At 43.5% G+C, this 16,440-nt stretch overlaps 1 protein-coding gene across 1 annotated transcript in view; it reads left to right on the top strand.

The window, feature by feature from the left end:
* Positions 1-16,440, top strand: part of LOC106807665 (NT-3 growth factor receptor-like) — a 44,873-nt gene that overhangs the window by 23,550 nt on the left and 4,883 nt on the right. The window contains exons 9-10 of the mRNA XM_014810079.1: positions 111-327; positions 14,987-15,290. Of these exons, the coding sequence (XP_014665565.1) occupies positions 111-327; positions 14,987-15,290 (521 nt within the window). The remainder of the gene's footprint in view (positions 1-110; positions 328-14,986; positions 15,291-16,440) is intronic.

The following is a 16,440-nucleotide window of genomic DNA, read 5'->3' as shown; positions in this document are numbered from 1 at the left end:
CCCAGGATGCATGTCCTCTGGCAGCAGGATCAAGTCATGTTCATATATATATATATATATATATACACGAACACGCAGTCTCAGTCTCTGTCTCACGCTCTCACATGCAGGTGTACATCGCCATCAGCGCCGCGGTCGGCGCTACTCTCATCATCGCCATCATCGCCATCGTCGTCGGCCGCTGTTACTGGACCCGCCTGAAGCGGCGGCGGAATGATTCGGACGAGGCGGCGCACAAGTGCAAAAAAATAGTTCGTAACGAGACAATACCGCTCGTCTACAACCCAAACTACCAAGGCTCCGGCTCCAAGGACAAACAAGGACTCGGTACGTTGGTCCTTCGTTAGTACGTTGCTATCCTAACCCTAACTCCAAATCTCAATCCTATAATAGATCTACATGGATTTATTAAGTAACAGTATCGCAACAGTACAGATCGCGATATAGATACATTATCATAAGCTCACGTCGCACTCTTAAAATCTTGTAATTATCTCTCAGAGAATCTAATTGGTGAGGTGGTGATTATGGTTTTCTACACACCGGTGGGACTAGCGTGGAGACGTTGGGGGTAAACAGGTAAACTTGTGTTCCTTTATCAGTTTAAAATTTCAATAGGTGCATTAGGGCGATGCGATTGGATTGGATTGAGAAATCCAGAGCGCCTGTAGCTTCTTTCGTATCTGCATTTCGCAAATAATCCAGTGAAACCACATCCTGTAATGCTGACCCAGGTCTGTCCTCCCAGGACATTCTCTTCCCTAATGTGTCGTTCCCGGTCGCGCTGAATAAGTGTAGTTTGGCGAATCTGGACTCGCTGTAGACGTCTGCTTCCGAACCTTCCGAATCATCGACATTAACACGAGAGCGCAAACCGTGCAAACACGTGTAGAAACCGTCCGCTGTGAATAAAGGGGCGATCGGCTGAAATCTGGCACAATAACATTGTATTATCAACACTCTCGTGGGGAGGCTGTGTGTGGGTGTGTGGGTGTGTGTGTGTGAAAGAGGGAGAAGCAGTTATTTTCAGGTCCAGGAAGAAGAAGAAGAAGAAGAAGAAGGAGAAGGAGAGGAAGCAGCCGAGGACGAAGAGAAAGAGGGAGAAGCATTATTTTCAGGTCTAGGTAGGAAGAAGAAGAAGGCGAAGGAGAGGAGGAAGAAGAAGCGAGGGAGCGAGAAAGCGTCAGAGAGATAGGGAAGAAGCACAGGATTTTAGGTAGGTGTAAACCGGAGCCGAACGGGAGAGGGGGAATAAAACGAGAGCAGCGAAGAACAGCATTCTGGTTAGGTAGAGCTAGGAGCGACTGCGAGGGAGATACCTGGGAGACTGCTTAGGTCCACGCGAAGCGAGGACGAACGTGAGAGAAGAAGACGAAACCGGCGACGCGTAAATATTAGACGAGATCGATAGAAGGCCTGCTGGCCGCTGCCTATACGAATGCAGGGGAATCATTTGTACACTAGTAACACGCAATAAAAGCTATATAACCGTACCGTTAACCGAATCTCACGGTGTTCTGTTCGTTTGGTGCTACCTGTTATCTGCTACGCGACATCACCGTCCCGCCTGTTACACCGGCGGGAGCGAACACTGAATCCCACCACTGGGGCACGCGTTACTAAACAACGTCTGTCGAACCGTAGTCGGCCGCCTCTAGGGCCACTACAAAAAGACGAGCAGTCTCATGCTTGTGCACCCACTTGATAGACCGGTATCTCTTATTGGACCTGAAAGAGCTACAATAGTCAAGTTCATAAGCGCGAGCCACGTTGCTACACTTATAACCGCCATCGTTAGAGCCTTGTAAACACTCTCCTTTGTGAGCAGACTGTTTACATGCGGGGCTGCGTTTGCCCGATTTGTATTAAATACGCACTCGTCAATGGCATGGAACATGGAAATGTAGACGTGATGTTTTATACAGGCACTGCCAGTGCAGGTACACACTTTACGACCGTGCTTATGGATATATATATGGAAGAACCGACGGTCTCGTGCAGCATCCAGTCTCTTATAAGATCACAGCTATTCCACGATAAATGTCTCAGCAAACAGAATAACGCATACTGGATTGGTGCTGATTAACAGAGTGAAACGACTCAGCTTACTTTGCATATCTCAATCGAATTTTCCCTGTAATCATTCACCCGTAAAGGTTGGTTCTCGAAGAAAAATGTATATTAAATAACAATAGAAATGTTTTCATAAAAATACTTGTGCATTTTCGTGACTTCTCCGTGTCTATGGATGCCTGCCTGCGCACGTATGCGTGTGTGTGCGTGCGTGCGTGCGTGTGTGTGTGCGTGCGTGTGTGTGTGCGTGTGTGTGTGTGTGTTTGTGTGTGTGTGTGTGTGTGTGTGTTTGTGTGTGTGTTTGTGTGTGTGTGTTTGTGTGTGTGTGTGTGTGTATGTGTGTGCTGTGTGTGTGTGATGTGTGTGTGCGCGCGCGCGGCGCGCGTGTGCGTGTGCGTGTGCGTGTGTCTGTGTGTCTATGAAAGAACTAGCGAGAGAGATACATAGATATATTAATAGATAGAGGGGCAGAAAGAGAAAAAAGATTGAGAGAGAAGAAGAGAGAACCAGACAGTTAGTAAGAAAAAAGAGAAAGGGGTAGAAATAGACTCTCGTACGTGACCTGAAGTTATAAACAAATACCTATAACAATCGCCTATTTTGTTAACAAATTTGTTCATGTTATTTGCACGCGTGATGCGCCATTTTTCATATCCCTCCCTAAATATGCCCGAAGGGCCACATGCACTTGGAGCGTTTCAATAAAATATAACGCTAAATAAACACGAAATGTATTTAATACCAAAGTCCTAATGTTTCTCTACTCTCTTTCGCCTATTATTGTCAATAGCGTCCTGTAAATGCTGTTTAACTGTTTTTCTGCAACACATAGGTACACCGCACGCACGCCGCTGTACATTTACACTTATTATATACTACTTATATATATATATATCAAGAGCTAATAATATTAATATTATTAGCTCTTGATATAATTATATATATATATATATATATCAAAAGTACATAATAGAGAGATCTATCATCATATAGAGATCTCTCTATGATGTACTCTTGATATATATGTGCTTATACTCACACTCATACATATACTTGTACTTTTACTTATACTTATACTTGTACTTATACTTATACTTATACTTATACTTATACTTATACTTATACTTATACTTATACTTATACTTATACTTATACTAATACTTATACTTATACTTATACTTGTACTTGTACTTGTACTTATACTTATACTTGTACTTATACTTATACTTATATTTATACTTTGTAAATATAATTGTAAATATGCAGCGGCGTGCGTATGGCTCCTATGTGTTGCAGAGGAGCATTTGAACGGCATTTACAGAAAATTTATCAGCGATAATGGGCAGAACGAGAGTAGAGAAACATTAAGACTCTGGTAGTAAATACATTTCGTGTTTATTTAGCGTGACTTTTTTTTATTGAAACACTCCAAGTGCGTGTGCGAAGTGCAGTCGCTCTGACAGCGCCCGGACAAAACATCAAGTCTATATTACTTAGCGAGTGAAGTCGCGTTGTTAATGCAGGACTGTTGGTTGTGTGTGTGTGTTGTGTGTGTTGTGTGTGGTGCCTGTCGTTGTGTGTGTGTGTGTGTATCGCTGTGTGTGTGTGTGTGTGTATGTGTGTGTGTATGTGTGTGTGTGTGCGGGTGTATATGTGTGTACGTGCGTGTGTGTATGTATGTTTGTGTGTAAGAAGCGAGAGAGGATGGAAGCGTGTGGTGGGAAGCATCGTAATTCGATTGGCATGCAGCCCGACGGGCGGTCTCTCCGCTCTGCGCTCACAATCCTGATTTCAAAGTTCCGGCGATAAAATACATCGCATCCGGCGCGACTGATCGTGGCTGGATGAATGCGATAGTGAGGAGGAATGTGTTAGGGGATTAATATACAGTCGACATGCACTGTCGCGCCTATACGTGCGGATAGTGAGAAAAACTCCGAACGTCTATCTAATGAGAATACCAGCTGTCAACCGTAACGCTAGCGTAATGTTGCCGTGATGTAAGCGTAATGTTGCCGTGATGTAAGCGTAATGTTGCGGTGATGTAAGCGTGATATTGCCGTGATGTAAGCGTGATATTGCCGTGATGTAAGCGTGATGTTGCCGTGATGTCACAATGGCGTCACGTGATGTCAACGTGCTATATGGCGTGATGTAAGCGTGATTTTCGACTGGTGTCGCATCTGATATGAATCTAGGAATAAGAACTTTTTGTTGATATTCACAGTAGTGTACAAGATAAATGACAGAGCGTGCAGCTAATAATTATGTGTAATTTTAGTAATGTAAATATAATAATGTGGTACTTTAATCGGTTTGACAACTTTGAGCGAGTTAAATATAAAGCTGGGTTTACACTACCGACTTTATGTTGTCAATTGCGATTGGACCCAAATTTCGCAGGTTATTCGGCAACACATAGTTGGTAAGCGTAATTTTGCGGTGATGTAAGCGTAATGTTGCGGTGATGTAAGCGTGATGTTGCGGTGATGTAAGCGTGATGTGGGCCCGTGAAAATAAGCGTAATATATAGCGGAAGATGTAACCGTATGTATAAGCCGTGAGTAAGCGTGATGTTTGCGGATGATGTAAGGCGGTGATGCTACCCGTGATGAATTTCAGCGTGGATGTGCACGTGCTGGTAAGCGATAATGTGCGGTGATTGTGAGGAGCGATTGTTGAGCGGTGATGTAAGCGTAATGTTGCGGAGATGTAAGCGTAATGTTGTCGTGATGTAAGCGTGATGTTGCGGTGATGTAAGCGTGATGTTGCGTGAATGAAAGCGTGAGGTCTCGCGTGCTGTAAAAACATTTACTAAGGGATCTGGACGTAATATTTAGCGGATGATATAAGCGTGGCATGTTGCAGGTGAAAATAAAATGCCGTGATGTTGCGTGGATTGTAGAGCGTGATCGTTGAAAACGAGTATAGAGAAAGCAGTGAGTAGGCAGTGCGCTCGGCGGAGAAATCCCGGGAATTTATGTTTTTATTAGGTAAACGTGGAGTTTAAGATTAAAGAGAAGAAATCCATTTCATCCCGTACCTTTCCAGCAAATTAGATTTGAATTTCAATCCCTGTTATCATGAGAGAGAGAGTGAGTGTAGGTTGACGATATATCGTGAGAGAGAGATACGCACGCGCGAGTAGTCAATATTCTATCCTAACCTTTTGAGAGATCCGCTGAGTTTTTTACTTTGGTTTTTTCTAGGTGATGTTAAGCTACAGGAAGAAGCCCGAGTAAAGAGTGATGTTGTCAGTATAGAATAGCGTAATTGGTGGACTGATGAGAGCAAAAAGCACGAGCTATATATATGACTAGACCAGGCAAGCACAAAAATCGCGCAAGAAAGAGAGTTGCCAAATCTCTGGAGGGACAGTGCGTGACACAATAGGCGTGAGAGAGAGAGTTGCTTTTTCCATCGGAGATAAAAACGGTATAACAATACGCGCGATAGGGCGTCAAATGATAGTACATCGTACCGGAAGATAAAAGAGAATGCTCGTATACTTGTAATCTAGCTGCCGAGCGAGCAAGAGAGTATGTAAGTATATTATACGACAGAGGCGAAGCATCGTCAAAATAAAATAATCGAGGGTTTGATCTCCCAACTTTTAAGGAGTAATGGTAATTTGGAGGTGAGAATGATCAAAGATTATAATATTTATATTAGTAGTGTAGGCTAAAGCAGAGTTTGACACTGTGACACGCTGAATGAGCGGAAGTATAAACAGCTAGGTAGGTTGACTAAAGAGGACTTTTGATGTGGGTTGTATTGGATCCCCCCTTTTTGAGTCAAATACGAACTTTGAGTGGTGGAGCTCGTTTACTATTTATTACTCTTTTGAGGGGCGAAGGATCCAATTTTCGCATATCGGCACAACAGAGACTTGCTGCGAAATCGAAGAACCGCCGGCGCATAATCGCCAACATAAAGTCGTAAGTCAAACACAGCTTAAATTGAACTACGTACGAATGTTTGTATGGTAAACATTGTTAACAAAAATTTCCATTTTTTACATTAAAGTAAGAAACTTAACGTATTAAAATATATCGTCAAACTCTCACTGATAGATAAAAAAAAAAAAAAAAAAAAAAAAAAAAAAAAAAAAAACTGTTTTAAGTTGGTTAAATTTGTGGCAAAAATTCTAGGACGATGTGAGTAATTCCCTCTGTTGAGTATCACGTCAATTCTCCTAGATAGTAGTTCATTGAATACGTGCGTCTCGGTTTTTCCGGACACGGTTTCAAATTTTAAGATTAGGCATGAGTAAGGAGAGAGAGGAAAATAAGCGATAATAACAGAAACAAGCAGAGAGTATGATCATACATTATTGTACAAATATATCACACAAGAGAGTGATGATGACTTGAAGAATTCCGCATATAGAATTTAATAGAAAGCGTAAATGGCCTATTACTAAATTAAATACACTATGTAAATTCCCAAGGAGGTTCACAGCGCAGAACCGGGTGAAACCGGGGAACCGCATCTACAGCGAGGGAACCATCACAACACAGCAACAAGAGGAGGACTCAACGGAGACATATCTACCGCTACGCACGCACGACGAACACCGCACGGCAGCAGCGACAGAGCGACGGGTTGTCGATAGACGGCGAGCAGGACCGTTTTTCAATGTTTTAATACGGAGGCGAACACAGCACAAACAAATACCTAGGCCTTTCTTTGTTCACTTTCATTTTTCTTGATTTCCTTGGTTTCACTTACTTTTTAGAGGGTCAACGCAAGAAGGCATCAAACACTGAAGACTACACAGCACACAGGCAAGTAATTATTGTTATTTTGATTTGGGTGTTTTTATTTTTTTTTTTGTTTTTTTATTAAAGTAAATAAAAATATCGAAACACTTAACACTTGATGTTCTTTTACCAGGCACACACAAAAAGGCAGGAAAGTATTTTTTTTGGGCGGACCCCCAGGGCGGAAAAGTTTGAACGAGTGAACGGAAAGGAGAATACAACAACACACACACAACCTCACACACATAGATACTATAGCATTGAACGTTAGCAGAGTGTTATCAGCATAACCATGGTAACTAACCGACACACAGTGTGTGTTATGTTACGGCATTTGACAATACACTGTGGAATTGATAGCTGAGCTTCACACAATAGCGACTGTATAATGTTGAACACGCGTTAAACAATACAACTGTGTATTGAAGTAGGTACCTATGACTTTCAACAAATACACTGTTGTAGTGTTGAAAGCACCTAGTCTACAATACACCTGTGTATTGTAGTAGGTACCTATGAGCTTTCACACGAATAACAACTGTGTATTGTTGAAACAACTTTCTAAACAATCACTGTGTATATGAACACCTTCTAAACAATACACTGTGTTTTTTGTGTTTTATTAAAAATTAGTTGTACTTTTGATTTGTAAAAACTTGAAATGACATTTATTTTAAATGAATATATTGGAAATATTTGATTGATTTTATTGATATTTATGGAAAATAAATTGAATTATAAATACACAGTTGTTAGGATACCTACTACAATAACACAGAGCAATGTATTGTTAGAAAGGTGTTCAACAATACACCCTGTATTGTGAAATGTATTGCTTAGTTTACCAGGATTATCTGATATATACATATCCATACTCGTTTTAGTATATATAGGTGCATATATACATTATATATATATATATATATATATATATATATATATATATATATAATACACGATACACGCAGTCTCCAGATCTCTGTCATCACGCTCTTACATGCAGGTGTAGCATCGCTCATCAGCGCGCGCGGTCGCGCTACCTCATCATCGGCCCATCAGCGCCAATCGTCGTCGGCCGCTGTTACTGACCCGCCTGAGCGCGGCGAATGATTCGAACGAGGCGCCACAAGCTGCAAAAAAATAGTGCGAGAGGGGGGGGGGGGGGGGGGGGGAGGGGGAGGGATCAGAGCGGAGGAGGAGCGCCGCGCGTACAAACCAAACTACAAGGGTCTGCCGGCCCAAGGACAAACAAGGACTGCGTACGTTGTCTCGTTAGAACGTTGCTATGCCATAACCCTAACTCCAAATCTCAATCCTATAATAGGATCTACAGTGGATTTATTAAGTAACAGTATGCGCAACAAGTAACAGATCGCGATATAGATAGCCATTATCATAACTCTAGTCGTCACTCTAATCTGTAATTACTCTCAGAGATATCTAATTGTGAGGTGGTGATTTTGGTGTTTCTACACACCGTGGGACTAGCGTGGAGACGTTGGGGGAAACAGGTAAACTTGTTCCTTGATAGTTTAAAATTTTATAGGTTGCATTAGGGCGATGCGATGGATTGGATTGAGAAATCCAGAGCGCCTGTAGCTTTCTTTCGTATCTGCATTTCGGCAAATGTAATCCCAGAACACCACATCTGTAATGCTGACCCAGGTTGTCCTCCCAGGAGCATTCTCTCCCTAATGTGTCGTTCCGGTCGCGCTGAATAAGTGTAGTTTGCGGAATCTGAGCTCGCTGTAGACGTCTGCGTTCGAACATTCCGAATCATCGACAATAACACGAGAGCGAAAACCGTGCAACACGTGGTAAGAAACGGTCCGCTGTGAATAATGAGGGGCGATCGGCTGGAATATCTGGCACAATAACAATTGTATATCAACACTCTCGGGAGCTGTGATGTGTGTGTGTGTGTGTGTGTGTGTGTGTGTGTGTGTGTGTGTGTGTGTGTGTGTGTGTGTGTGTGTGTGTGTGTGCGTGCGCGTGCGTGCTCGCGAGTGAGCGTGCGTGTGTGTGTGAGAGAGTGCGTGCGTGGGTGGGCGGCGGGGGTGAGTGATTAAAAAGCGGTTTTACGCTCGCTATGATAAAGTCGGTAATTGTGAACGTTCTACAAGAGCCTAACGCTGCTGCTGCTGCGCTATATAGAAACGCTCTTGATGTGTCCCGCACGGAAGCTGCGGCAGCGGAGGCAGCAGCGCTGGAAATAACCAAGTGATTTGAATCAAAGGCGGTAAGTGTGATGAAGTGGAGCAATTATCGAGGCTGCAGCAGCAGACCAATTTAAACAAACCTTTAACGTGATCAGGACATGACGAAGCGCGATGTGATATAATATGCGTGTCACACATTTCTCTCGCGTGATGCGTCTTTCTATAGTCGTGAAACATGAGGCTGCGGATACATGCGGGGCAATGACTACCCGGAGATTCTATTGACATACCTACGTACGTACGTGAACCGCAAACGTGGGCGCAGCGACGTTGCAATAGCGGCGTTCTAACACAGAACCACCACAGAGCCACAGAGTCGACAATATGGCGCGAAAACTACGTGCAGCCCGGGCGAGCTCGATCGACCTAGCAATAATATTCAAGGGACGTGATTATCCTGTCCAGGTGGAGTGGTTAGTTTTAAACGGAGGTGTCCCGTAGAACGCTGCGACAGCAAGCCTCGAGCGGAGAGTTTATTCAACATGGCGGGCTGCCGTAAGATGCAGCTAAAAAAATTCCCTTCTTTTCTCTGTCCCTTTTCTTTCTGTTATATAATTTACTTCTGAAATAGAATCCTTGTGAGAGAGGCCTCTATTAGGGAAGGGCTGCTATTTCTCTCGGCTGTATCGCGTTAATGGTTATGCGCCTATGTGATCTGCCGAAAACTCGATTGCTTACCGATAAGTATAAGTAACTAGAATTGTGCTTTCCTACCTTACACGTCGACGACACGATGGGGGACAGGATCAGATAACAGATGCAATGACTTAGACAGCACTTAATGCTATATCGTATACAATTTCCATCGTTTTATTCTGTGGTTGAGATTTTTTTAATTTGAAGTGAATTCCGCGTGACCGCTGTAGGTAGTTCTGGTTAGCTGCGTTATACAGCTAGGGTTCGGCGTGTTACGAAATTGGCCAAGCTGTGACGACAGGCAGAATCAGTGACGTGATATCTGCTTCATTAGCAAAACAAAATCCGCGTGTACTGCGCAATGCTAAACCTAAGTCCCGCGCTGGTTGTCAAACCTGGTGGCTGAGGGGCATAGATGTGTCGCCAATATAACAACCATTCTATAATTCTCTGTAGTTCTATGGTAGTGTAGGTCGTTGTGTTATTTAGTGAACGATTCATATAGAATCTTGAAACTTGTGATTTTTTACTTTCTATGGTCACGCTGAACATAAAGCAACCTGTTTCCAATTTTTTTAATATGTCTAGTGGCAAAATTTAAGATGGCTGCCAGCATATACCGAAAAAGCAATAAATCGTTATATTTGAACCAATTTATTCAATATATGCACAATGATAAGCTTATTATGGACATGCACTACGTTATTAGTCATCGCAGCCGCTGTCATCCTCATTCTCGTGCTCATCATCACTGCATGTCTGTCTCCTCATTTGCAACATTAGTGCATGATCCGTCAGCACCTTCACACTCGCAAAGCTCTGTGCATGCCAGATTATTGGTTTTGCAAGAACACCGTCCACTGCATTTGCTGGCAATACATGAACACTTCACGAGGTCCACGACAGCCTCTGGTGCTGGTGGAACTTTCGACGTCACAGGAACACAACGTTCGTCATCTAGTTGTTTCCATCCCAAAGATAATGGATCTAGAACAATTGGAACAGCTACTGTGTCCTGCACCCAAATATTAGCTTGAAAGTGTGCTCGCAGAATGTGTTCAGTTATGCATCCTTGAGTTGGAAGTAGTTTTCTACACCCTGGTTGCCCTTGAGTTGCTTGAACATATGCCACCGGAGTGCTTTAGCTGATTCATAACCAGATTTGAAGAGCTGACACACGAACTTTTCACAACCAGCCAACACCTCCGGAGATGGATACACACCAACAACCAAGCCCAGCTAGTGCATGGATTACGTCATCACTAGCCTTCATGAAGAATTTAAAGCAAGTAGGCTTTCTCTTTCCCTGGATGTGGTATCACAACCAGTGAGCGCGTGGAATCCTGGCAAAGCTGCTGCACGTTCTGGGCCAATGGCCATGTAGATAGGCTTGAGTTTTATCTTCCGTCGTCGATCTCCAGCGCCCATGATGATGATGTACTTTGTGCTGAGGTCTGGCACCCTGCGTAGAGCGAGCACCAACACATCTGTGTCAGATGAGTATATATGTGGTGTCTTACCCAAACTACTCACTGCTACTGCATACATGACCAGTAACGTGTCGGCTTCCTCCTGTGTACTTGTGATGTTCACCATGTTTGGTTAGGAAGACATAACACCTTTGTGTGCCTGGGTAGTGATCGGCAGTTTGCACAGCTGGGAAGCTTTTTGTGCAAAGTATAGCACGAGGTTAGCTTTGGTTTTCTTGGTTCCCAGGAATGCCTTAAAGTCTTTGATAGGTGTGGAATCTTCTATTTTGTATTCCTTGTCTTGTGCTCTTCCTGCTGTTCGGAGCTGTCTTGTTCTGTCTCTCATGGAGTTTGTAACAGTGTAGTTATCAAATTATACATATATGTCACTGTAGCCTCGCGACTTGTTGTCAACACTTCGAATGAAACATTCTGACAGGTCTCGGCAACACTTTATATCATCCTTCCAAAGAACCATCTCCTGCACGAGAGCCATGCCGTCTATTACGATGCTGGTCAAGACATGTGCTGATTGACTAGGGATGGTCGGCTCTTCTATAGATTCTTCAGAAGTTTCTGTCCCCAAAACCACTCCTTCCAGTTTATGGATGAGGGTTGACTTGCTTGTAGTGGGTTGCAGAGAACAATCGGGCCTCATTAGACTAGCATTGTAATGGGAAAATTCATGTGTTCCCACAATTTCCTGCAGGTCCAGTTCTCTTGAGGACTTTGCAACGAGGAGCAACCGAACGAACAGGGAGTTGGTTGCTTTCAAGCTGACTACTGCGGAGGATGCCTTCAGACTGATACTTTTACATCCATCTTTCCAAGTCAGATACTTGAGCTTCGACATTTTGTCCCACGTGTTCTTGTCTCCGTTGACCCTCTCATCAACATATGTTGCAAGTGCCGTGTTTCCACGTACATCTATGTCCAAAGCGCTACGCTGCACTGCCGTTGGCATTGTCCACTTGGTGACGAAGTTGACCAACTTCATTTCAGATCCATCGTTGAGTTGTCTCACAGCCTTTTCCTGTCGTGCAGTTTTAGATGCTGAGTGTTGGTGATGCTTCTTTGGGATAGAATCTGATATGTTCAACATACGCTCGGTTTCTCCAGCCAGCCTTGCCAGTTCTGGAGAGCTGAGGCAATATTTGAGCAGACCCTGGGGATCGGTTGTTAAGCCAGAAATGGCACCTTAATTCACCTTTGTGAATCTTGTTCACATGTTCCTGTGCGTGATCAGGTCCAATAGATGTGAACGACAAAGTCACCACTCTTGAGGTGTTGCCATATCGAGGGATGGTTGCTTTTTAGGTGATACATATGTGCGATGTAGTCTAGGATGTTCTGTGCATAGGCATGCCTGTTATATGCGAAAAAGTAGATGCACATCTTTTCCAATGAGGCGAGGTACAAGAGCCAGTTATGATTGCGGGTACCTCGCATGAACTGGGGTAGGTTGCTGACCTGTCTCATATACATACGAGCTCACTTGTGCATAGGGTACTGCTCATTAACGTGGTCGAATGCTTCTAGAGTGTCCACCAACTTCAGATCGGACGCCACGTTTACCAATTCACGATGAGCTTGAGCTATATCCAGACCATTTTGAAGTGATGTTCTCACATCTTTTAGTGAAGACGTCAGTTTGTTGAGTAGCACTGGATGTTGTTCGCAGAATGCCTCGATCCACAAGTCAAATAAAACTTGCAGAGTAATCTGGTGAGCATCCAAGGCTCTGTTGTGGTGCTTTCCATTCAGTATTTGTACTGCAGTGACGCTACTGTACAGGCCGGCTTCAATCCATGCTTCATCTAGACCGCTGCTCTCAAGAGTCGCTCCAAGACACCGTAAGGCACAGAGAACTACATGAAAAGAACCGGGATTTGGGATGATGTTGGCTTGGAACTGTAGATCCAGGAAGCTCAATTTTCGAACTCTTTTATACAAGTCCATATCTAGCCACACAAGTATTGGCTCATTGTCCTGATTGTCTCGGGCCAGCAGTTTGTTCAGATTAGAGAACTGAGTCAGGGCTGTGGTAAGGGTCGTCCACTCATGGGCTGGTGCATTTATGATGGGCAGTGCATGCACTTTGTTCAGTTTGATAGATTCAGTGTTGGATGCTGACGTACGCAGAAGTGAATTATATGCTGTCCAGACAGGGACAGGTTGGTGTCGCACATGAATCAGTTCACCAACTCGAGAGCTGTCGTCGGGTTCAGCTAGCTCAATAACCCCAGAGGTATATAATATCTAATATAATATCCATATATATATAATATCCAGAGGTCCCGCTTCAGATGTCATTATTTACCTGAAAAACAAATATACATATAGTAAAAAATCCCAAGTTTCCAGATTCTATGAACCGCGTTCACTACACAACGACATTATATACCTTATATTGGATGATTATTCACTTTATGCTTTGTGTTATTGATGATATAAGTACTTCAAAGAATCCAATGACCGAAAAAAACGATAAAACGATATACTGGACAACTGTATCCGTTACAAAATCCAAAATAGTTGGCAATAAAGCGATTATTGCGTTAAATGACCGCCATCTTGGATTTAGTGAGTATAGATGCTGGAAAAAATTGGAAACAGGTGGTTTTGAGTCCTATGTGATCTAAATAAGTCAATAAGTACCAGTTTCAAGATTCAATATGAAACGTTCACTCCTCTGTTAATTGCAACATAACCGCATACACTATGGTCTCTGTTGATTATGCAGCAGTTACATCAGCGTCGCGACAATGTTGTGCAATCATCGTCTGCAAACGTTCCAACGCTAGGATATAGCGGGTAGGGGGCCTACTTGAAATTTAGAACGCGGAGTGCGTTAAACGGCGTTATTGCACGCTAAACAATAAGGTAAAACTCGAAAATATATACAAGCGCGTCCACACGCAGACACGTTGCATTCTCCAGCGGTGTGTGCGAGTTTTTGTGCTTGCCCCGAGACGGAGTTATGAATATAATATGGATTCTAGCGCACAGGTATATTATAATTTCGCTACGGATGTCATATTAAGCGCGAATCTCCACGAAATTCATACCGGCAAGGTTTATATCTCTAAAAAAATTATTCCGATTAAAAAATTATTACGTTTGTACTTGCCTAGTTAAGCATCATATAAACAACATTGATCGGCATTATGCTTAATTAAAGAAGAGTGGTAAAAAAGAATGCTATTCGGTTTAATGTTTTAGACATCGTTTAATATTGCCGCTCTGCGGCCATGTAATCGTATTACAAACCGGTGCTAGCAAACCCTAACGAGCGACTTGCATCTCTCATCTACCATTTTCTAAAACTACGGCGAATGTTGTCCAATTGTGTTTGCTACAAGCAAGACTCGCACATTTGGGTATGTTTGCAGTTTTACATTCAACGCAAACGTTTGCATAAAATCCGGTTAAGGGGGGTCCATATTTGCATTTTTACAATGACTTTCGCTAGCACACTCACAATAGCTAAGTGATTTCCAGTAATTTTGGTTTTGACATATTTTGCGTTATTCGAGGCATTAGCACTTCTCCGTGCGAGCACAACAAGCGTCTATACGTACGCACGCATGCACGCACGCACGCACGCACGCACGCACGCACACAAACACGCGCGCGCGCGTGCACCATACCACAAGCACACACACACACACACACGCCTCCCCCACACGCACAGACACCCCCACACAAACACACACCCACGCGCGCAGACACAATCTCGTTCCATGAGCGTAATGCCGAGAAAGTTGCCTTGAATGCCTTAACACCATGAAGACGTTTTTGATTTATTTTCCGCTTCCCGCAACAGCGATCTGCCACCTATCTCGGGAGAAGATACAGTTCGTACGAGAGCTAGGCGAGGGGGCGTTCGGTCGGGTATTCCTCGGCGAGTGCTTCCATCTGGCGGGAGAAAGTCCGACCCTGGTCGCTGTGAAGACGCTGAAGTGTCAGTCGGCTGAGAACGCGCTGCACGAATTCATGGCCGAGGCGGACATCATGAATCGCTTACAGCACGAGAGCATCGTCACCTTCCACGGCATCTGCATCGACGGGGACCCGCTCATGATGGTGTTCGAATACATGAAGAACGGCGATCTCAATAACTACCTCAGGTGCTCGATAGATGGAGGCATGATCGCGAGATGAGCGAATAATACGTACATACATTATAGATCTAATAATTAGTCATATTAATGATACAATGATACATTATACATTTACATTTACATCTACATCTACATCTATAGCTATATCTATATCTATATCTATATCTATATCTATATCTATATCTATTCCCTATTATCTACTCCTGATCTATATCTATATCTATGTATTTGTCTATCTACCTATTATATTTACTCATACACGCGTGCGCACACACCTACGCACGCACGCGCGTAAGCACGCATACCCCTAGACATATGTATGAGTGAGGTCATGCGTGAGTGAGTACTTGCGCGTGCAAGAGTGCGGAATTAGCGCATGTGTTTGTGTGTGCGTGCGTGTATGCGTGTGTCTGTGTATTATATGGGATATCTATTATTGCGGCTGTTGAACATCCGCGTATATGCACCCGCATTCACACATGCATAAACGTTGTCCCGATTTATTTCATCATCCCCGCTGAAAGTGCAATGAATTTAATATTGTGACGATGATTATTCAGGCGCTTATGCCCCGCGGGAGAGATATTACCGCGTGCAGATTAGCACGACGATGATGACGGCCGAACCAAGAACGTCCACGGGGAATTGGGTCGACCGTGCAAAATGACTACTCGATTCATTTATATAGTAATTAATTCTATTTCATATTGATCGCACGACAATCTCACAGGACGCAATCATACTATCCGATAGTAGATTTCAGCCGCGTGTACATAAAGAGTACACGAACACGCACACACGCGCGCGCGCACGCACACACCCTCAGACACACACACACACACGCGCGCGCGCGCACACGCACACACGCACGCACGCACGCGCGCGCGCGTAGAGAAAGAGTGAGAGCGAGAGGGAAGGGAGAGAGGGGGAAAGGATAGGGGGAGCGAGTGAGCACGAGAGAGATAAAGGTAGATAGACAGATAAATCAATCAATAAATAAATAGATAGATAGACAGATAGCTAAGATAGGTAGATAGATAGATAGATAGATAGATAGATAGATAGATAGATAGATAGATAGATAGATAGATAGATAGATAGATAGAGTAGATAGATAGATAGTATAGACTAGATAGTAGTAGTAAGTAGTATAGTA

Source organism: Priapulus caudatus, unplaced genomic scaffold (assembly GCF_000485595.1).
Source record: "Priapulus caudatus unplaced genomic scaffold, Priapulus_caudatus-5.0.1 Scaffold228, whole genome shotgun sequence".
NCBI lineage: Eukaryota > Metazoa > Priapulida > Priapulimorpha > Priapulimorphida > Priapulidae > Priapulus > Priapulus caudatus.
This window is presented reverse-complemented; position numbering and strand designations above follow the sequence as displayed.